We start from the raw sequence: 23089 nt of genomic DNA, 5'->3' as shown, positions 1-23089 counted from the left end.
TTAGAAAATTTTGAAATCATGTAATAGTTGTAATTATAATTTAAGAAAAAATATTATTTAAAAAAAAATCACGGCAGCTCGTCATGCCCCATAGCGCCACCATGATCCAGGAGTGCAATTTTTTAAAATAATAAAAAATTACAACTATTACGTAATTTTAGAATTTTCTAAATATACGACTTGGCAGGTGACGGCCATGTAGCTGGTCGGCCACCGCCCACCGGAGTGCCGATCGGCAGCTGGCCAGTCGACCGAGTCCTAGATTCGAGATTTTTTTAAATCACGTATTATTCATAAAAAATGTTTAAAATTAACGGTACTATTTAAGAAAATGCTCCAGTCATGGCCGAAGACCTATGCGTGTGCAGTTCACCTGGGATTGAACAAATCGTGTCTTGTTTCGGTCGACGTGCTAGCATAGGTTCGCATCGAGGTCATCACCCGTCAGTTTGTCGCCAAAAATCTCACGCCGGAAGCTCACTGCTCTCTGTATAAAAATATAACGTCATACACTTGATCACAAATGTATTGTTTTTTTTTACCCAAAACCTCAGTTCTATTAAGAGAAAACACCGGTACAGACACCCCTGAAAAACGAAGAAAATACATTGGAGCCCTGGGGGAAGACGGCCGCCGCCGCCGTCAACACGCACTGAAGGCACGCCGCCGCCATCAACGCTCCGAGGAGCTTAGAAAAGGCAAGCAGCCGGAAGTCCTTCAAGAAAGGGGCCTCGAAAGCCCTACGCGTCGAAGGAGAAGCCGTCGTCTTCGAAGTCGTCGCCGGCGAACCTCCGCGAGAACAGAGCCCGCTCCAGTACAGCACCATCTGTACAAGCTTCACAAGCTCCTCAACGGCGCCGGAGAGCTCGCCGCTGAAGCAGGGACGGAGCCGGAAGAGAAAAGCCCGCGGATCTGGCAGCACCACCGCCTCGCCACCAGATCAAAGGCAACACCTCCCCACAGGCTCCCCGAGGACGAAGTCGAAGACGCCGCCGCCGGGATGGGAACGGAGCCAGGGAAACCTTATTCCAGACGCCGCCGCCATCACCACCTCAACGCCGACGCCAAGGGACGAAACCCAAACCCTAACTACCCTATCAACACCGCATGAACAGAGCACCGGGGTCACCCACACCCTCCGTCGCCGCCGAAGCGACGGACGGAGGGGACGGGGACCCACGGCCTCGCCGGCGGGGAGCGGGGGGATGGGGACGAGTGCCTCCCTTTTCGCCTCTTGGTCGCGAGAGTCACGATGGGATTTGGTTAACCATTCATGTTTTAGGTTCGAACCTATTTAACCATTTTGTGTAAAAGGATACTATAGGTTAACCATTAGGTTATAAGGCTAGAATTGGTTAACCAATGGTAATTAAGGTTTGAACCACTTTCAATATTGTGCAACAGAATGATAGCATAAATCGTTTGCAAATAATAATGTATTATGCTAAATATTAAATACTTGCAAAAAGTAGCTTAAAGGCTCGGTGAAAAAAAAAACCATAGCTAACTATCCACTGTAAGACGTGTTACTAATTTTTCAATGCGCATCTAGCTAGCAGAGCTAGCAGAAATGTCTCCCAGCAAAGCTTCTATGCCACGCACTAGCCAGCAGGAGCAACGCCATGCCGCGGCCAGCAAGCGCGGCGAGAGCAGGGCTGCGCCATGCCGCGCCGCCGTGCTCACATGCCACAAACACCCGGAGCTCGTCAAGTTGGTGGAGGCGCTGCTCCTGCTTATCTGATGCACCACGTGTCGGCGAGCGCACATGCGCCGGTGAGCACGCCGAGCTGCTGCTGCTGATAAGCATCTCACACGGCGAGTAGGCATGCGCAGCCGAGCGAGCGGACATGCTGCACAACGATATGACAGAGTAGAACGGCCGGCAAACTACTGCATTACCGAACCTCACGAGTTGGTGAGCAAGGGCGTGCAACCGAGAGGCAAAACGGCGTCAGCGCTAAGTGGTAGGTGCGAACCTTAAAAACCATTGGTAAAATAGGAGCGAACCTAGATAACCAAAAATATTCTCAGGTTAACCACTCGGCTCATTGGACTATTTTTTAGGTTAGGTTAACCTAACCAATGGATAAACGGGAACCAAGTCCCATCTTTACGCGAGAGGAAGAAGAGGATAAGGCTCGTTTGTTTAATGTATTGTTACCGTGGTAGTATACGCGCTCAGAAGGCAAACAGAACATCGTGCGTTTGAGTCCCAGTCGGGTTATGATTTTATTTATTTCATTACCTACCAGGTGGGACCCACATGTAAGGTGACACATTTGTCACAACAAAAAATTATAATGGTATTTCTGCAAAAGTTACAGTGCCACATGTCAGCTCCTAATTGATTTGGGATCGGCTTGCTCTCTCAGTGCAAGTTGTAGGAGGCGCGGCTTCATATTTTGCAACTTATGAAACTAGTTTGCATATTAAATATAAGTTATAGGAATGTGGATGTATCTAGCTCTCCTACCCCTTGGAGTTGCATATTCAAAAGAAGGTTGCCACTTTTTTTTCCTTCTTGATCATTTTGTTCACTAACTAGGAGCTTCATACTCCATACAGACAAGGGTTGGTCTTATGTTCACTAACTAGGAAATGATGATATTGTTTCCCGGCAATGGGTGTCAACATCGTCGAACCTAACGGCAATTGTGATTTAAGAACCAAATTAACATATATGTTTGGTGTTTGACTTTTGACCTTTGACTTCGGCGAGTGAGGAAACATCAGGAGAAAACTTTGAACAAGAGTTGCACTACTATTAGGGCTGGACTACCGAGCTACTCGGCTCGTTAAGGTTCAGCTCATTAAGACTCGTGATCGTTAAGGCTCGGATTATGAAGCTCGTTATCTTTAACGAGTTAATAGTGAAGTTTGGCTTGGCTCGTTATGCGTTAACGAGCGCTCGCTAAGAATCATTAAGGAGCACACGCGCTCAACATGCAGGAAAAATGGTAAGCTAGGAGATTGAAAAAGTATGGCGATTTCCTCCTTGTTGGGATGCCCACAAGGAGTCCACGGAATGGAGTCAACATATACCTAGGAGCATCCCGTGGATGGAGTCCTAGTTAGTAAATTATAATGTAATTTATGGAGGCATATTGGTGGAGTATTTTTTTATGTGATCTCGTTTTCAGATTTCCGAGAGTTGATTTTCAGAGAGGTGCTCAGCGCGCACCCCTATCTACACCGTACATACTGCATCAAGATTCGTGCTAGCTCTTTTTTTCCCTCTCAAACAACTTTCCAATTTTGTATCTCTCTCACAACAGTCTTTGAACTTGATATTTTGCAGATCACTTAAACATAACAACTAGAATGCAGGAAAAATATTTCGAATTTTTTATGTCATTATGTATACATATATTTTAAGAATTTATTTTGAATTTTAAAATAATTTAAAATTTAACATTGCAAAAAAATACAAACTATTTTTCCTACTTTCTATTTCTTATTTTTGAGTGACTTGCAAAAAAATCAAATTGAAATATTATATAACTTGAAAGATACAAAAAAGACAAAATCAAGAAATGTCCAGGCGCACCTGCTCTATTCAACTTTAACCTTTCAGATTGCATAATGCCTTTTCAAAGAATAGACGGAAACCTGGGAGAAACCTGAGCAGTGCTGGGCTTAGCTTCGATGTTAGTTTCCTAGCTGAAGATCACTCCGGTGCTTTGGGTGCGGTGCTCAGGGATGGAGATGTGGGAATCTTTCTCATCGGGACGGACCGCTCCAAACTATGCTGAAACAGACTGATCACTCCAAACTATGCTGTGGCGTTGAAGGTGGAGACTGGAGAGTGACTGTGCAACTCTGATTGCTGAAGTAAATAGAGAAACAAGCCCAAGATCTGCTATCAGTAGCACAATCAGGGAGCTCAAAATATTCTCAGTTCTTTGCGGGCGTCAGTTTTCTGAAAAGTTAATCGGTCAGCGAACAAAGTCACGTTCGCGCATGAGCTAGCCAGGTTTGGGCGTGGAGAGGATCATCATGTGTTGATTGGGTTATCTCCACCCTGTGTGGAGGGGCTGATCAACCGTGAATGTAACCAAACTCTGTCTTCCTGATATATAAAGCCCAAATTCAGAAAAAAAAGGTTCAAATTGCTCAGTGCGTGACGTCCAAACTGTTTTTTGTCTTTGCAATGAACGAATGAAATGTTTTAGGTATTAAATAGGGTATAATCCCTAAAATTTATCTTCCAATTAAAATCTGGTAATTTGTTGAAGTTTGCCTGTTGCGAGAAACATTGTTATTTTATTTTTATATTTACCAACAGAACAGCACAAAACACCTTTTGAAAAAAAACTGACGTACATTGTCTTGTGTGCGGTAGAAGTACAATTTCACATAGTTTTGCTTGTTGGAGATGGCAGCACAGAGTGATTTCGGAAAGTAGACTAATGGTCATAACGATGGTTCTGGAAAAGGTGGGCTTTTCTATTTAGCGTTAAGGGGCCGGCCCAATACGAAGTGCAGCTGATGCACCGGAGCAAAATCACGCAACGCAGTGGCACAGGGCCAGTGTGGACAGACGGCAGCAACACCTAGTGAAAGATAGTACCACCTCGGAAGTTTACGGAGGATTGCACCAGCTTAAATAGCAGACCCTGCAGCTGTATAGCACGACCTTACTTGAACAGGATCTGTTCTATAGGATCGTACCGTTGCATCCTTGACTAATAAGGAGGCAAGCACTTAAACCTGGTTGATGAAGTCTGACCTGTGGGCCAGAGCGTGATTAACCGCTCAGATTACACCTGATGGTGTGTTCCACGGCTGTAGAGGATCGTTCCTGTTCAGCTTGCTGACCAGGGTGGCTCACAGGTTGTCTGACAGGTACAACTAATTTTTTTCTGCTGCTCACTCCAAAACAGCTGCCGATCTTCATGTTCCCAGCCTGACTATTTTACATGAATGTGCTCGGTTAGCCCCATTTATTGCAAGGTTTACAGAATGTATCCCACTTTTGTTTTTAACTTCAGACCAACACTTCTGAACGTGCTGCACTGTCGGTGTTCTGATATGTCCTCATAAATTTTTTACCTTCCTCAATCCCTGGTTTTGTAGTAGGCTTTTAATTAAAAACAGGGACCCTGAAAATCAACCTCTTTTTTGCACATTCAGACCCACGAGATTTATCAATCCCAGACCCAAACACAAGTTACCATGTATGCTCATTACTTTCCACGTCTCAGCCTGTTGCAATTGTCAGACGAGAAAAGAAAACCATATGTATGAAAAAAGATGGCAATAGAAAATCATCACATAAATTTGTAGCCTAGTGTCAGGAACTCATTCCTCACAGAAAAGAAGACTTGCAACTACCCTAAATACGCAAGTTTTCTCCAGCCGTTTTCTTCAGAAGCTTCTAACTAAGTAAAAAAGATAAGTTGTTGCGGAAGATCATTTTTTGCCGCTCTTTCTCTGAGAGTGCCCTGTGCAGCTTTGGCCTTGGCTCCTTGAGATCCTTCTCATTCTCTTTGTTCTCCATATCACTCTGCAAACAAGAGAGAAACACAGGCTCATCAGTGCTGCAACTTACTTTCTTGTATGTGATTAGTTTGAACTACTATGTCAATATTCAGAAACAAGGCAAGGTCTCTTCTAAGATTATTAATTTCATGTTTCAGAGTTCGTGTTAAAGGGTTTAACTAAAGTATACCGACGATTTTTATGTCTGACTTGTCTCTAATCTCTATGTACTTATATCATATATGATCAACAACGAAAGCAGTGAGAACTGAGAACGTGCTAAGCACACATGTATATGTTTGTAACTTAGTAGTACCTACATGGTCGTACTCTTTCTTCTGCACCTTGGGCGCCTTGAGAGGGTTCTCCGGCAGCACGGTGGACAATGAGATGGAGTGGTGATAAAAAAAAAACAAAGTTGTCAAACTGCATGAACAAGCTCTCGTTGATGTTGACGGCGACGATAATATTGATATTCTGCAGTGAGATGAACCGGGCAGGAGCAGGAGTCTTCAGCTTCGCAACCGGGGATTCAGATTCTGTGCGCAGCCATATGGCTATTTCGGAAGGATTGAGCGCTCCATCTCTGTTTGATCGTTCACCATTGCCATCAGCACGTTGATCGGTTCGAGCTTGAGGTGTCCACGATTCTGTCCCTGTCTTGTGCTCCTCACTGTCTATGCCCTTGCCTCAGAAGCTTATCCATGAGCCTTTCCTCGTCGTCATGGCCTCCTTCACGGGGATGAGAACTCCTGCTCCTGTGATTCTGATGCAAAATAGGTGCTCATTGCTGAAATCAATTGCATTATCCATCTGATCTTCCTCTGTTTGGTAGTCACTGCCGCTTGCTCATCTGTTTTGCCTACCTGACTGTTTTCATTGTTCGTAGTAGTCAGGGCAACCATTCCTGTTGCTTGAGTGTCTTGTTTGGCCACCAGGTGTTTGGTTTGCCATCTTTCAGTATTAGTCACTTCATCGTCCGGATAACTATATGCCAGTATCTTTGTGAGTTTACTTCCGACAGAAACAGGCTGAAGTGCATCATCATGCCTGTACCATTTGCAGCTTGATTTTTCAGATTTCATGTTAGTGTTTGGCTTAACATAGGGAGGCCGCATATTGACTGCCATCTTCTCTGGCATTTGCTGCCTATCTTCAATCGACTGTGCAAACTCTCCTATTTATCTTGCTTGATTATACAAACCAATACTATCTTCTTCAGCAGACTTCTCACTCGTTGCTCTGAGTATGGCTCAGAATAAGGAGGTGCCTTCTTTACTATTTTACCATTCAAGGTGCTAACTGACTCAGTCCTTGCTTTTTCCAGGCCCGGAGTTTTAAGCCCCAAGTCAGCATGCCTCAAATTATGATCAGTGCCACCAGCCATGTGGGATCTAACCTTTTTCCATCAGCCTTTATAATAAAAAGGATGGGTGACATAATCTGGAAGTTCACTAAAATATGCATTTTATTTTAAAGTACACCAGCTATCTTCAATTTGATTGCCTTGATGTTAAAAGGAGTGTGAATTCTTCAGCGATGTCTTGCATCACTTGCAACTCCTCGTTAGTAAATGACTTATTCTGAAGCTTCTGAACAAACTGTACACAAAATTGTCAAGTTAATCAGAATGGAGCAACAAAAGGGAGTAGCTTAAACACAAAAAGGAACAAAACATCATATGGACGTCAATGGGAGCAGCTCAAATACAAAAAAGAACTTTTGAAATTTTAATTGAATGCAACCAGAAGTATTCCTATGTTCTGTAGAACGTGCAGACTTGATATAGCAAAATTAACTCGTATAGATATCAAAATATAAAAAAAAATCAATCTAGTATGAAAGTTTGACATATACTCCCTGATCAGGTAAAATTCGACAAACAACAAAGAATTATCCGCAGCTATACGCACTGAGAAATGCACACACAAGCACAACAGCAGAATCCTATGAAAAGCTACTCCCTCCGATCCATAATAAGTGTCGGAAAATTTGGAAACACCATGTAAAGATTACATAAGATAGCAAACACTAAGTTGCTCGATTAGCTAGACTGACCAAATTTGCTTCATTTGAGGTTGTCAACCTGGCGGACACATGTTCATCACAAAACTGGAGGATCTCACATTGTGGAGAAAATGATTTAGAGAGTCGAGCTATTGCTGTCAAGCTGTTGCCTTACATCATTTGCATGTTTCCTCAAGGACGCAAAGGTGTCTTCCGTAATGTATCCAACTTGAAAGCCATCTCTTGTGCCAAACTAATCCTTCCTCCCTCAATAAGAGCTTGCTTCAAATTACTGAAAAGCTGAGCAGGTGGCCTAATTCCTTTGTCCAACATCTCCTGGAAATAGATGCAGGCTTCTTCCAGCCTGTTCTCAAAGCATAACCCGTTGATCAACGCGGAAAACATGTGCATACATGGGAGAACACCCTTCTCCTTCATTTGGTTCCACACCTTCAAGGCCATATCAACCCTTTCATTACTGCAGAACATACCAACCATTATTGTATATGTGTTGATCTGAGGTTCACAGCCACTCCTGCCCATTTCCTGGAAAACATTATAAGCCTCGTCTATCTTCTGAGATTTTATAAGATACTGCAGAATAATATCATAAGTCCGGGAATTTGGTCCAATTCCACTCTTTCTCATCTCATCAACCATCCCAAAGGCATGCTCAAACTTTGAGGATCTGCAGTAAGCCCCAACAACTGCATTGCATGTAGGTACCTCCATGGGAAACCCGCTGGACTTAGAAAGCTCGAAAAACTTCAAAGCTTCATCCAGCCTCTCCTCTGAACCAAGCCCGTTGATAAGCATGCAGTACACATGAGGGCTTGGCATGACACCAGTGGCTTCCATCTCATGGAACACCTTGATTGCCTCGTCACATTTGGCGGACTTGCAAAAGGCACTAATGAGCATCCCGTACGCCACGACATCAGGCTTAATGCCTGCATCCAGCATTTCTTGGTACACCGACTTGAGCATCAACAAGTCCTTCTCATGGCCCCAGCCTTCCATGAGGATAGTGTAGGTCTTCAGATCAGGCACAAACTTTCCATCCCTCTTCATGTCCTTAAAGATGGCATTCGCCTTCCTGACTTGCTTGGATTTGCTCAGCACATCGATCAGCCAGTTGTAATCTGACAATTCTGTTTTCAGCCCAAAACCGCCCATCTTCTCGAACGTCTCGACGGCTTCCTTGACCTTCCTTGCCCGGGCATACCTCCTGACGATGAGCCTGAATGTGTCCTTGGAAAGCAAGCCGCGGCACCGCATAGCCTCGACCAGGCTCCACACCAGCCTGAACTGCTTTATCTTGCCGAGCGCTTCAATCAGGTTGTGGAAGCTCTCGGCTGTGTACACGAAGCCTTCCTGCCTCTCGGCCCACCGGAAGAAGGTGAGGGCTAGCACGCCGGCGTTGCTCAGGTTCTTGAGCACCTCTGCCACCAGTTCCCGCGACATGGGCACCCCAAGCGCGTCAAGAGCCGGCGCCACCGTCGGTTCCGGCTGGGTGGAGAGAACGCGGCACACCCTCTCTGCCACCTCGGAGAGGTCAGAGCCCGGGACCACCGTGAACTGCTGGTCCACGGCGACGCGGCAGACCCTCTCTGCCGCCTCGGAGCCGTCGGAGCCAGGGACCACCGTGAACTGCTGGTCCATGGCGAGCTCGTGGGTGCCGGCAGATCCCGCCTGGGTGCAGAACCACGAGCCGCGCATTCCGTCGAGCATGTGGCCGGCGTGCACGCGCGGCGGGCGACACAGGACGGTGGTAGGCGGAAGAAGCATTTGGTCGAACGCCATGCGGGCTTCATTGGCGGGGACAGTCCTCGCGTGGCAGAGCAGGTGGGCGGCTGTGCGGCGGAGGGAGCGCATCCTGGTAGTGAAGCTTGGTGGCGGGCTTGTTTTTGTGGAGAACGATTTCGGAGCGGTGTGACCTGTGAGGAGAGGAGAGAAGAAATGATCTACCAACTGAGCGGCGGTGGCAGGTCAGGCGGTACAAAAACAAAAAGTTAGACCTAGGTTTTCTTTTTGAAAATCAAAAACTTAAATTTTCAATCTCGAAACATCCTGAAAAATATACAGGCTTCACTACCAGGATATAATTAACGAGCTGTATATTTTTCTCGGATATATGTGCTCGTGTTATTTTCTCGGATAAGAAGTTGCGTGAAATTAAACATGAAAATATATCTAGCACATGCTTTAATATAGTACAGTATTTCCTTTTTTATTTGAACATGGAGAGGCCCCCGAAGGGCATGAATACCACTAATTAACAACGACGGGTGCAACGGACAAGAGAAAATGAAACTATTTAAAAGTATTCCATAACTTCTACATAGAATACTCTGCAAAGATCCTCGAAAATGCAATCAGGTCCTCCGCCGCTACCGAAGAAAATGGGAATCGAATCATGACCATCTTCACCGGTGTCGGGGACAACACCAGTTGGCTTCGAGAAGATGGGAGCTTCGCCACGAGTTGCTCACAAGATCTCCACTTGGAATGTTGAAGAAACGTTGGGAATCATCATCACATTTAAGAGAGGCCCCACCACAAGATGGAGAAGCTTGCATAGCATCATCCGCATCCGAAGCCAAGCCATGAACACATGCCAAATTGTTGGAGTCTCTGACAACCCTACTTCTGATAGCCTTTGATACCCACCACGAGAAGAAGTATTGCCGGCCAACACCGGGCCCGCCCTAGGGAGCCCAATGCCATCCTCCCAACATAGATCCAAAACTCACAAAAAAGCTAAAACAGAACCAGGAACTGCGTCCGTGAGGATGACGAGGCGGGGTCTTTTCTAACAAGAAGTACAAGAAGTAGCTAGTTTAAAATTTGTTTGTTCTCGCGTTTGTTCTTGCAATTTGTATGTTTAATTTGTTTGAACTTGTTCGATTCGACTTTACATGGCATGATCAAACAATATATCGATTCTACTTCGTAGTCGTGCAAGCAATTTAGGAAGGGGTTCATGCAAGTTTCTCCAAAATGCATCGGACCTCTGGGGTAGCCTCCCGACGCAAACGAACAATTTACACCTAGCGACCATTTCGGCGTCCGCGGGGCCAGGCAAACGGACACGCGCGGACAATTTAGGCGTCCGAAATGCGTCGTCCCGTTGGAGATGCCCTGAATTCAGAGAAAGCAAGGCTCTTATTGTATAGCCAATGTGGATGAGGACGGGAGGCGAGATAGACGCGGTGATCATTGTGTTTGAGGCCGACTTCCGCTCGTCGACGTGGAATGAGGTGAGCGGCGCCGCCGTCCACGACCAGGTTTTGCTCGTTGGGTGGCGGTCCTCCAGGGCCGTGCGTGTGCAGGAGGAGCGCCCTACGAAGTGGGCACACCACACCTTCTTCCTGGAGAATGGCACAGGCGAGGAGTGACGCCTGAGGTCTCTGCGCTACTCTCTACGTGACGAAAGGAGTCGATTTCCCATGGTGCTGGAGGGAGAGTGGAGTCGCTTTTGATGTTGATGGTGTCGATGGATGGAGATATGGCTTGTCGGCCACATGGATTTTCCATGAAATCGAACAAAATTAGGCGTATCAACAATGGAAGTATCAACAATGGAAGGCACTCTGTGGCTACTAGGAGCACCGCCTTGAGTGCATCTGACAATGTATCTTTTATACTTCTGCTACCTCCATCCCAAAGCTTAAGGCTTATATTATTTTTAGAAAGTCCAACTATGTCAAGTTTGGCTAAGCTTTACCAAAACCATTAACATGGAAAATACCAAATTAATATCATTAAATAGATAATAAAATATATTTTCGCATAGTATCTACAAAATATAATATATTTTTATAGATTTTTCTAAAAGTTTGGTCAAACTTTACTTGATTTGATATTTTTTTTAAATATAAGCATTAAACTTTGGGATGGGGGTAATATATTTTTTTTCGATAAAGGATGCTTTATTACTTTTGTGGAAGCAATTACATCCAGCCTCTGCATAACCAGGATGCACACAGCCGTTTAAAGTGTCTGGATTCAAAGTATATGAAACTAGGCGGAATACATATCGGAGCGATGAATTATATAACGCCTAAGGTGTGGGTGGTGCTGCAATCCGTAGACTATGCTGCCACCCATGTTGGGAAAAAGTATCCCTCGCCGTAGCCTCCAACCGTGTACAGACCTCCGTAAATAGGTCTTGGTTCTCCATCCGCTGAAGAGGTAACCACAAACGGAGAATACCTGTACATCCGTAGATGACCTGCAACAAAGAACAATTTTTGTCATTAAAAATCTTGTCATTTCTACTTAGCCGTAGTGCCTGTGATAATCGCTAGCGCCCCACCCTAAGAAGCAACTTAAACCTTGAATCGATACCGTGAAGCCAGTTGCCAAAGACATTGGCTACACTAGTAGGGGGATACAGGGTAGATGCTACTTGGATGACTGACCAAATAGATCTCGCAAAGTGGCACTGAAAAAAAAGGTGTTTAATATTTTCGTCTTGGTGACAAAAAACACACCTAGAATTTCCATGCCAATTCCGCTTGACAAGATTATCTTTGGTAAGAATAACTCCGCGACGAAGATACCATCCAAAAATTTTAATTTTTAATGGTATTTTCATCTTCCAGATTTTCTTGTTATTATCGACCGGTATATCAGAATGAAGAATCGCATTGTATAAAGATTTGACTGAGAAAGTGCCATCTACATGAAGATTCCATCTAAATTCATCCGGTTCAAAAAAAAATATGTCTTAGAAGTTCGTGTTTCTCTGTCTCAAAAAAGAAAGTTAGAATTTCAGTCGAGAAAAAAGCGAATGACTGCTTTTAAAGTTTAATGTGCTAGTCGAGAGATCATCATGGGAGGAAAGCCGAAGAATCATAGCACTCATAAGGAAGGAAAATAGATGGTCACTCAATCACACACAGGACAGAATTCTTTCATAAATTCTTGGGCTTCTACTTAGAAAGAGGATACCCGGCCCAACAGGATGGTAGTTGATGGAGCTAAATACGGAAGGCCAGCGCCTAGCGGGCGCCACTGCGCACTAACACATAGTGAAAGAATAGTACCACCTCGGAAGTTTACGGATGATTAGACCAGCTTAAATAGCGGACACCACAAGCTACAAGCACGACCTTACTTGAACAGGATCTGTTCTATAGGATCGTACCGTTGCATCCTTGACTAATAAGGAGGCAAGCACTTAAGCCTGGTTGATGAAGTCTGACCTGTGGGCCAGAGCGTGATTAACGGCTCAGATTACACCCGTCGGTGTTGGTCTATGGCTGTAGATGATCGTTCCTGTTCAGCTCTGCTGGTTAGGGTGGCCCACAGGTTGTCTGACAGGTCATAATATTTTTTGCTATGTCCTAAGTTTCAGACTATCCTTTTGTTCCCATTCCACAATCTTGTGTTTTAGAGAGAGCTCACACTTTGAAGACATAATTAACGATGGACATAACAGACTAACTACAGGCTGATGAATCTTTTTACGACCAGTCCATGCATAGCCTTTGCAGAAGTCTGGCTCAGACCAGATGTAGGCAAAGAAAGATCATATGGAAAGAGATGGCAATACTCACGCAGGGACGAATTCACATCGGAAGTAAAGCCGTTTCGTCCTGGGCTCCCGCGAGTCCCAGGGCGAAACCCTAGTCCGCCGCCGCCGCCAGCTCCGTCCTCCTCTCCCCCGCCTCGCCGCCGCCAGGAGGCGCCACCGGGCGAAGCTCGGTCGGCGGCGGCGGGGCGCCTCTCTCCTCCTCGCGGTGATGGCGGCGCGGGCGGCATCGGCGAGGGAGGCGCGGCGCCGGGCGGGGGCGTGGCGGCGCGGGCCGTTCGACGGCGGCGCGGCGGCTCGCGGGATGTGCGTGCTCGGGCGGCGGCGGCTTCCGCGGAAGCTTCGCCACGGCGGGCGGCGCGAGCTCGGCCCGATGCGGTCCGATGGAGGCGGGCGGCGCGGCGCGAGGGGCGGGCGTCCACGACGCCGGCGGTCGGGCGGCGGCGCTACGACCCGTGAGTGGAGCCGGACGGGCAGCGCGGCCGGGCGGCCGCCTCGCGCGCGGGCCGTGGCAGGGCCCGGGCCCGGCCGAGCCCACCAAATCCCCGGATCTAGTGCCACAGTGCAGCCATGGGGCTGCGGTGTGCCGCTCCGGCCACTTCCGAGTCCGTGGTGGTGCTCGCTGGCCGACGAGCGCTCATGGAGGCGGATCCCTTGCTATGTGGTCCTCCGGGCTCCCTCGGATCTGCGGCGGGCGGAGTTTGGACGCCGGGCGGCGGCCCCGGACGGTGGGTGGCGACGTCGACCGGAAGGCGGGTGGCGTTCGCGGTGCCGGCCGATCTTCTTGGCCGTGTGGACGGTGAGGAGTCGGTGGGTGGCCGGGTGCGGCGTGGTCGTGCTCCGGCGCGTTCTTCGTCTCGTTCGTTGGCGTCTCCACTTTCCGATCTCTCCGCGCCGTATACGGCATGGTTGGTCCTCGGACCGCCCGCTCTGCGTCCGTGCGAGTTTGGTGGGGAGCTGCCGGGGAAACTCTTGGCCGGCTCGGTGCCGCCCACATCGGCAGCCGACGATTCTATCGCCGTTCTCCTTCTTGAAGGGCTGGTGAGGTAACCCTCCCCTTTTCCTCTTCTTCCCGGGTGAAAACTCAGGCTACGGCCGGGCGACGATGGCGCAATGCGTCGTTCTCCTCCTTGGAGGCGCCGCTTTGGGTTGAGGGGACAGAGGGCTATCGGTGTGGTGACAATGACGGTGGTGCGGTTTGCGTGTGTCTTTGGTGAGGCCTGTGGCGGCAGTCAGCAAGTTCAAGGCTTTTTTGGGCGCTCAACCACCTCTATGTTCTGTGTTGGCCGATGAGATGGGAAGGGTCCCTCCTTCGGCGGCAGCAAGGCGAGGCGGTCTCGGAGCCGGATCTTCATCTTTGACGCTGGTGCTTCTCCTCTTGGCTTGGCACGTCTCTTTCCGTCCGCGGCAGTTCTCCGTAGCTTGTACTTGTGGGCTCTTTGGTGGCGGTGCCGAGTGGAATTCTCTGTAGTTCCTCTAGGGCTTTGCCTCTTTCTTTTACCTTGTTCAAGTTTGTGTAATCAGCACCATTGTATCCTAGCCGGTTGATGGCTTTATTAATTTAAAGCTGGGCTCTCGAGCCTTATGTTTAAAAAAGAGATGGCAATAGAATATCCACAGTTAAATTTATAGCTTACTGACAAAAACTCAATTCTTCATGGAAAACGGGATCCCAACCACTAAAACCTATATACCCTAAAGCAGTTTTCTCCAACCTTTTTCTTCAGATTTTTTTAAAATGAAGTAGAGAGACAACACTAGCAGTAGCAAGATCATTTTTTGCTGCTCTTCTTGAAGCCGGCGCCTCCGAGGGCGCCCTTCTGCGCAGCTTTGGCCTTGAGCTCCTTGAGAGCCTTGTCGCAGATCAGTCTGCAAAAGAGAAAGAACAGGCTCGTCAGTATTTTAGCCTAACTTGCCTGCATGCCATTCTAGTCTAGCTATAGATTCAACTCGAAAACAATGCAAAGTCTGGTCTCAAGCTTTGTAAAATAAGAGTGCCTTCTGTAACAAGACGCGCAACTGAATTATACACAAAGTTTTCTTATGTCTGACTTGTCTCTAATCTTTCTGCACTTCATAGTATATGAATGCATCGAATGAAACCAAAGCGAGGCAGAAGAGCCCAATTCTCTGAACCTAATGCAGGAGCAAATCCGTAGGTGGGTCTCTGAAACTATGTACAAGCTTGAAGCTTTAATAACTACGCAGAAGCAAAACAAAAAAAAATCCTGCTACTTTAATTCTTCAGGTTTCATAATTTTATAGCAAGGTACCAAATAAACTATGGATTGCAGGGATACGTCGGAGTCGGACGGCTCATAAGACAGGAAGATTTGCTCCACAACAAGTCAACAACGACAGTAACTAGTTGAATGCCCGTGCGTTGCTACGGTCCAATAAAGTTACCATCATCACCCGACATCTCCTTGCTCCTAATGACTACCTCCCGCTTTTCAAACTTTTGTCCTCTCTACACATTTAAAATAATGCACATGAAAATTGCATACTCATGCTTATGCAGTTTTTGCTGATTGCGACCTCAATTTTATGTCACTTATGTTTAAGTATATAAACGAAATATATGTCTTTTACTTGTGAATATATTTAGGGTGTCCTTGTTCTCATATAGATTTCCACATCCTTTTATAACGGATAATTTGTCTGGTAGAAATGCAAGAGCCGAGGAAATCCATGTATGAAACGAATGTCGACAATATACCTGTACATGTTCAGTGAACAGAAAAATAAAAAAATTCAGGACACACCAATGACCAAACTGGTTGCTGCTAATACAGTGGATATGACCACCCTACCATCATGTATAGATAGAAAAAAGTATATTCTTCAAGTTAGTGTCGTAAGAATTGTGAACCTTATCAATCAGTGATCATCTAGTATCTATTACAAAGTTATTAAACAACAAATGGTTACCCAGGATATTTTCTATCAGGCTACTTGACGGCCTATTAAGAGATTAGATGATGCCTAGTTTGCTTAGAAGTTTTTTCTTTTTTCGATGGTTGATTTTTATATCGACTCGTTGATCCTTCAATTTTAAACTTTTAAATATTCAGCTTCTTAATAAAACGTTGTGTGCATCAACCGATGCAGAGGCCGGGGTACACCCCATTTTGGAAAAGAAAACTATTCGCTGAAATGTCGCCAATTTCCATGACTGGAGACATCATTGGAATCATCAATATTTTCAGGTCCTCTTCATTCATGCCAACTGAGATGATCTTAGATACATTTCTTATCATTAATGCAATCAATTCTAAGGTTGCGAAGGCTGTCGCGGCTGCACCATCACAAAAACGTTGCATTTTACAAATTGTTTGCGCCGATTAAGAAAGATCCTTTTGTACAACGATCGTACTTGCAGGATTTTTTTGTTTGGCGTGAGAAGAGATGAGTAGGGAGGATGGACGGGATCTCGCTCCCTTTATTTGGCAATAATTTTTTCAGCGGAAACAAGGGATCACATCCCATTTATGTGAAGGCATGCACCTTGTGTAAAAAGGAAAGAGACGAGCGGTGGAAAGGATGGGATCTCGCTCCCTTTATTAGGAAATAATAATTTGGTTAGCTGAAACAAGGGAGTCACATGCCAATTTTTATTTGAATACATGCATCTTGTGTAAAAAGGAAACATACGAGCGGGGAGGAATGATGTGATATTGCTCCTTTATTAGGAAAAAAAGAATTTGGTTAGCGGAAATAATGGGATCACATGATTTTTTTTTTTAAAGACACATTGTGTAAATAGGAAAAAGCTGATCACATCTCGATTTTGTTTTTGCGGACGGTAGGATAGACAATGAAAAGATCGGACGGGCCAGATGCTCCCAATGACGACCATCAAACGCGTTGAGTGTTAAACGACCAACTCCAATTTAATAGTAAAGATTAGAGATCGTCCAACTTCTGTAACAGACACAAATAAGTCGGATTAGTGCGATATGCTTTGCATAGATTAGTTAGTTATCATACCTCCTTCGTACTCTTTCTCCGGTGGCATGGCTTACAACGAACAACGAAGTTACAATTTCACTCTAGAAAAGAGCAAATGACTGGTTTTTTGTAGAATGGCTCATGAGTTTAATGTGCTGGTCGAGAGATCATCATCGGAGGAAAAAAAAAGGCAAGGGATCACTCATACGGAAGGCAAAAACATGGTCAATGAATCACGACAGAATCCTTCCATAAATTCTTGGGCTTCTACCTAGAAAGAGGACCCCCGGCCCAACAGTATGGTAGCTGACGGAGCAAAATACGGAAGGCCAGCGCCCCGCGGGCGCCACTCCGCACCAGCAAGTGAGCAACTAGTGAAGAAGATAGTACCACCTCGGAAGTTTACGCCTTATTTCACCAGCTTAAATAGCGGACTCCGCAATCTACTAGCACGACCTTACTTGAACAGGATCTGTTCTATAGGATCGTACCGTTGCATCCTTGACTAATAAGGAGGCAAGCACTTAAGCCTGGTTGATGAAGTCTGACCTGTGGGCCAGAGCGTGATTAACGGCTCAGATTACACCGGTTGGTGTTGATCTATGGCTGTAGATGATCGTTCCTGCTCAGCTCTGCTGACCAGGGTGGCTCACAGGTTGTCTGACAGGTCTAAATATTTTTTGCCATGTCCTAAGCTTCAGACTATCCTTTTGCTTCTATTCCACCGTCTAGTGTTTTACAGAGAGCTCACACTTTGAAGACATAATTAACGATTCAGTGCCGCCAATCCAACTACTTACATGAATGAGCAATGTCTATTCTATCAACAATTATAAATGCACTTGCCACTTAGCAAGGTTTGTTTGATACATTATAAACAAACACTTTTAACCTATTGTACTGTTGGTGTTCTGACATAAAAGCAATGCCCAAGATGCATTTGCATCGCAACAAATTTTAGTTTTATATAAGACTCTTAGATGTTTCATTTGGAAAGAAATATATAAACATCACATTCTTACTTTTCGAAATCAGTCTACGGTCTCTCACCAGTTAGAGCAGGTCTAACAGGCCCCTTATAACCCGCCCACCCCGTAAAATTCCGGCGACATACGGGGCAGGCGCGATTTGGGCCGTCTAGCAGGCCCCGTATTCGGGCCGCCCCGTTTCGGTGGAATACGGGGCCCAGGAAATCGGCCCCTCCGCCCACTATTTATATCGGCCGCAGGTGCGAGTGCGGGGTTAACCCCTCACTCGCTACCCTAGCTCCGCCGTGCGCCGCCGCCACCTCCACCCTGCTCCGGCGAGCAATTACTTCCTCCCCCGCGCCGCATTCGACCCCAGCTTCGGCATGGACGCCCGCGGCCGCGATGAGCGCCTCTCCGGCGAGCGGATCGAGCGATCCCGCTCGCCGGACAACGTGGTGGACGCGTGGCGCTTGAAGTGCAAGCGCTCCGCCGCGGGTAGCCGCCGTGCGGCCTGCAAGTACGCCGCCGCGTACTACATGCCGGAGTCGCTCCGGGACTTCGCCGCCGGTGGGTGGTGGTACCGACAGGATCCGCCGCTCAAGCCGATGAGCGGCGCCGACTTCGACGCGTGGCGCGCTGAGTGGGAGCGCGACCACGCGGCGAAGGCGGCATGGGCGGCGCGCATCGGCAGCACGAGCGGCGGAGAAGGCGGAGGCCGCGCGGAGGAAGAGGAGGCGGCAGCGGAGGAGGAGGCCTACCGGCGTGCGGTGGCCGAATCCGAGGCGGAAGCCGCCGAGAAAGCTCGGCTGGAGGCAGAGGACCAGGCGGCGGCCATCGCCGCCGTCCAGGAGTTCGAGGCGCGGAAGGCGCAGGAGGAGGCGGCCTCCATCGCCTTCATCCCCGTCGTCATCCTTGACGAGTAGACGTAGGTTATGTAGTATGATCCGTAGTATGATCCGTAGTATGATCGGAATGTTTGTATGATCCATAGTATGATCAATGAAGATGAACTTCCCGGGGTTTTTATTTTTGAAAATACGGGGCGAAATACGGGGTCTGCTAGACGGAATGGCTCGAAATGAAGCAGTTTTTCGATACGGGGCGAAAAGCGAGCGTTATACGGGGCAGCGGAATACGGGACCTGTTAGACATGCTCTTTCATGTGATTCCCCTTCACTCTTCGCTCTGTTACGACACACCGGACATAACAGGTTAACTACACGCCGATGAATCATCTTACAGCCAGTCCATGCATAGGATTTGCAAAAGTCTGGTTCAGAACAGAGGTAGACAAACAAAGATCATATGAAGAAAAAAGATAGCAATAGAATATCCACAGTTAAATTTATAGCTTTACTGACAAGAACTCAATTCTTCATGGAAAAGGGGATCCCAAACACTGAAACCTATATATCCTAAAGCGGTTTTGTCCAGCCTTTTTTCTTCAGAAATCTCTAATTAACTAGAGGGACAACACTAGCAGTAGCAGCATCATTTTTTGCCGCTCTTCTTGAGGCCGGCGCCTCCAAGCGCGCCCTTCTGCGCAGCCTTGGCCTTGAGCTCCTTGAGAGCCTTCTCGTCCTCTTTCTTCTTCTTCAGATTCTCGAGATCAGTCTGCAAGAAAGAAAGCACAGGCTCGTCAGTGCTTCAGCTTACTTTTTTTTTTTTGCATGTGATTCTAACTATATATTCAACTAATATATACTGTATATGAAATCCTCAAAACAATACAAAGTCTCGTCTCAATCTTTGGAAAGTACGAATGCCTTATTCATAACAATTTTCAGAGTTCCTGTATAAGGGGCGCAACTGAATTATAATATCTCTAACTCTCTGCACTTCATATACGTATGATCAACATTAAGAGGGGCGACTACAAACTAAACATGTATGCACTGAATCAAACCAAAGTGAAGCAGAATAGTCCAATCCTCTGAACCTACTGCTACAACAAATCCGCCGGTTGATCTCTGAAACTATGTACTCCCTCGTCCTATAAAAGATATCTTAGATTTTTCAAAATTGTTCTGCTATTTCAGTTCTTCAGGTTTCATAAGACAGAGGCCGATTTGCTCGACAGCAACTACGGTAATTAGAGATCGCCCGACTTGTGTAGCAGACAAAAATAAGTAGGATTACTGCAATATGCTTTGCATAGATTATTTAGTATAAATAATCATACCTCATCGTACTCTTTCTTGGCCACCTTGGGCGCCTTAAGAGGCTTCTTCGGCGGCATGGCGTACGACGAACAACGAAGTTGTCGAACTGAACGAACCAAGCTCTCGTCTATATCGACGAAAAAGATCTTACTAATACGCGGCGGCAGGCGATGGAACGAACGGGAACTGTGAGGCGATGCAGGCTAGGTGCGCGGACGTGTGTGTATATATGCACGGGTTGCCCTAAGGAATTACGACTCGTGTCGGACACGTACGCGTCACGGCAGGGGTACCAAACATGTTTCGTCACGAATTCGGAGAGAGGGGGCGTACGATCGGTCATATTAGGGCCCATCTTGATCAGCGTCATGGCTCGTGAGCCTTGGGCTTGACCTTGGCCTGTTTAAAGATCGGCAGTAGTTCAGAACTTAAGGAGAGCCCAAGGCCTCTAAAGAAAAGTATTAGTGTGGATCTATAGTAGGGATGGAAACGGATTGGATGCGGATAATGCTCTTCCCATATCTGTTTTCATATTTTTAAAATGAATACGGATCTGTTGGTGCTTGACAGCGGCAGGGAGGAGGTGCTGTGGCGCTCTTGGTTGCGGTTGTGCGGTTGCAGGTCGTCGCCTGGCAGCTCGGGTGGTTCGAGGTGAAGGATCCTGGGAGAAATCCTTGTCCGGGCTTTGGTTCGGACTGGCGACGGCGACACCTGTGGGTGCCGTTGACTTTCTTGGAAGCGTCGTCCGTGGCTCCTCTCGTCACCTCGGAGTTCCGCCTCCGGAGGGAAACCTCGGATTCTTGGGATCGGATGATGGAGGCGCTCACGCGTCTCTCCCTCGTTGAGGGCATCGTCTCGGAGTGAGCTTCGTCCCGGGGACTCGAGGATTGATGGTTGCTGAGTTGCCTTGCCGGGGGCGCTACGGGCAGTTTGGCAACGATGAGGCGTCAAGCGTAGTTTGGGTCGCGGCTTGGGCTTCGATAGCCGACGGGTCTTCCCGTGCTTCGCCGTGGAGCCGTGGAGTCGGAGCTGCGGTGGAGGGTGCCCCTGCGGCAACGATGACCAAGCAACCGGTGGTGTGGTGGATGATTCGGTCGGCGCAAGCCCAGCATAGTTCTCTTGTGATGCTCGACGGCCAAGTCGGAGCCGTCTCTCGTTGGCGTGTGTGGCCGACCGTTGGCATTTGGCCGGGTCGGTCGGGGTTTGTGCCCAATATTGTCATCTCCCATGACGATATTGGTGCATTTGTATCGGTTTTTGGCCGGTTTTCCCGTTAATAAATCGGCCGTCTTCTTCTTTATCAATGAAAATGGCAAGTCTTGCCTTGTTTCAAAAAAAAAAAAAATGAATACGGATGCGAATACGGATATTGACGAATACGAATTCGGAGCGGATGTTATTTGAATACGAATACGGATCGGATGTTTTCTAAATTCGGAGCGGATACAAATATAAGGAAATAATTGACTCATGTCATATAATGAGCTAACTATATAATGGTATAGTGATAAATATATAGATATAATGCATAGTAGTTTCAATTTCAATCACATAAAAGAACATTTGGTCGATTTGTTAGTTTCTCTAGGTTAGGTAATTGCCATATTGGGGTTGAATTTCTAAATTTGGCTAACATAATCTTATTCGGATATGAATGTATCCATTTACATATCCACATTTTCTTCAAAATTCAATACCATATTTGTATTTGTTTCTAAAACGGATTCATATATTTACCATATCCATTTCCACGGACGTCCGGATTCGAATGTTACCATTTCCATTTTCAATTTCTCGAATACGGTCGGATAATATGGACTATCCACTACCAGTCCCACCCCTAATCTCTAGAATATTTGCAAGAAATACCTTGCCATTCATTTTAGGCAAGGTATTTTCTTCCAAATATTTTGATTCTTCTGGTTCCATAAATTCATATCAAGGTATTTTTTACGAATTTTAGCAACAAACCAAACAAATGTTATAGAATCATAGCCTGCCAATACTTTGGCATCACAAATTTTGGCACCAACAAAATATACCCTTAGGGCGTGTACTATTCTAGGGTCTACCGCCTCAGCCGGTGCAGGCAAGAGCCACGCGTCGTTTGTGGGGCTTGCGGTCACGGTAGTTTTGTCAATTGTATTTGAAGGTGGTTCTTTTTTTTGTCAAAATACTGATAGACTGATCTATAAAAAATTCCTAAGCGTCTAGCCTTCCTAAGTTGCTACACGTGGGCATGTAGGACACAGACTTTTTGATTGCATATCAGCAACAAGAATCATGGAACAGAGGGAGTACTACCTATGTTTATAACCGAAAATTTGGGCTTTGATACCTTATTGAATTGTACATTCCGACCAGTTCAGAGAGAGGGAGAGGGAGAGGGAGAGGGAGAGTGGTCAAGAAATTATACTCAAACAAAAAAAAAACGGTTTTAGTCAATTCAGTTTTGATGAATTTGCCTATGTTTATGCTTTCTTTTTTCCGAAAGGAGTAAGGAAGCGTTTGAAATATTTTGTGTCAAGATTCTTTTTGGCAAACCGATGACACAAAGAAAATTTATAGATTAACAAGGTGAAATATAGTCTCTCGTCCTAAGGAGGGCTAGTGTCGAAGTTTTAGAATTAGAAAATAAATGTTTGCTCAGTAAATGGTTGTTCAAGATACTCACGGAAGAGGGAGTATGGCTACAATTGATGCATCAAAAATACCTTTAAAAATAAAAATAAAAATTGACAAAAGTGGAAGAACAACCAACAATCTCCTTTTTGGGAGGGCCTCATGCGGGCTAAAATTATTTTTCCGTGAGGTTTTTTTTAAGTTGGGGATGGACCTTTTTTTTTTGGGAAGACATTTGATTAGGAAACTATCCTTTAGCGCATCAATATTCATCATTGTACAACATTGCTCAGCAGAAAAATGTACGGTGCCAAATATTATAGCACAAACTGCTCAGAATATTGATTTTAGAAGGGCGT

The 23089-nt window shown here is 46.3% G+C and overlaps 1 protein-coding gene and 3 non-coding genes across 4 annotated transcripts; 3 read left to right on the top strand and 1 right to left on the bottom strand.

Moving 5' to 3' along the window:
- The first annotated feature begins 4631 nt into the window (after nucleotides 1-4631).
- Nucleotides 4632-4848, top strand: LOC124693947. The gene has a single exon (XR_007000386.1). It is a non-coding gene; the product is annotated as a small nucleolar RNA U3 (small nucleolar RNA).
- A 1952-nt stretch (nucleotides 4849-6800) lies between these two features.
- LOC124689719 (pentatricopeptide repeat-containing protein At1g71060, mitochondrial-like) lies at nucleotides 6801-9363 on the bottom strand. The gene is made up of 2 exons (XM_047223203.1): nucleotides 7540-9363; nucleotides 6801-7082 (listed from the first exon to the last, which is right to left on the bottom strand). Exon 1 carries the CDS (start codon nucleotides 9361-9363, stop codon nucleotides 7681-7683), a length of 1683 nt encoding a protein of 560 aa, XP_047079159.1. The 3' UTR covers nucleotides 6801-7082; nucleotides 7540-7680.
- Nucleotides 9364-12600: 3237 nt separating this feature from the next.
- LOC124693946 lies at nucleotides 12601-12819 on the top strand. Its single transcript, XR_007000385.1, has one exon. It is a non-coding gene; the product is annotated as a small nucleolar RNA U3 (small nucleolar RNA).
- Nucleotides 12820-17429: 4610 nt separating this feature from the next.
- LOC124693943 lies at nucleotides 17430-17648 on the top strand. Its single transcript, XR_007000382.1, has one exon. It is a non-coding gene; the product is annotated as a small nucleolar RNA U3 (small nucleolar RNA).
- Nucleotides 17649-23089: the final 5441 nt, after the last annotated feature.

This window comes from Lolium rigidum, chromosome 2 (assembly GCF_022539505.1).
Source record: "Lolium rigidum isolate FL_2022 chromosome 2, APGP_CSIRO_Lrig_0.1, whole genome shotgun sequence".
In the NCBI taxonomy this organism is placed as follows: domain Eukaryota; kingdom Viridiplantae; phylum Streptophyta; class Magnoliopsida; order Poales; family Poaceae; genus Lolium; species Lolium rigidum.
This window is presented reverse-complemented; position numbering and strand designations above follow the sequence as displayed.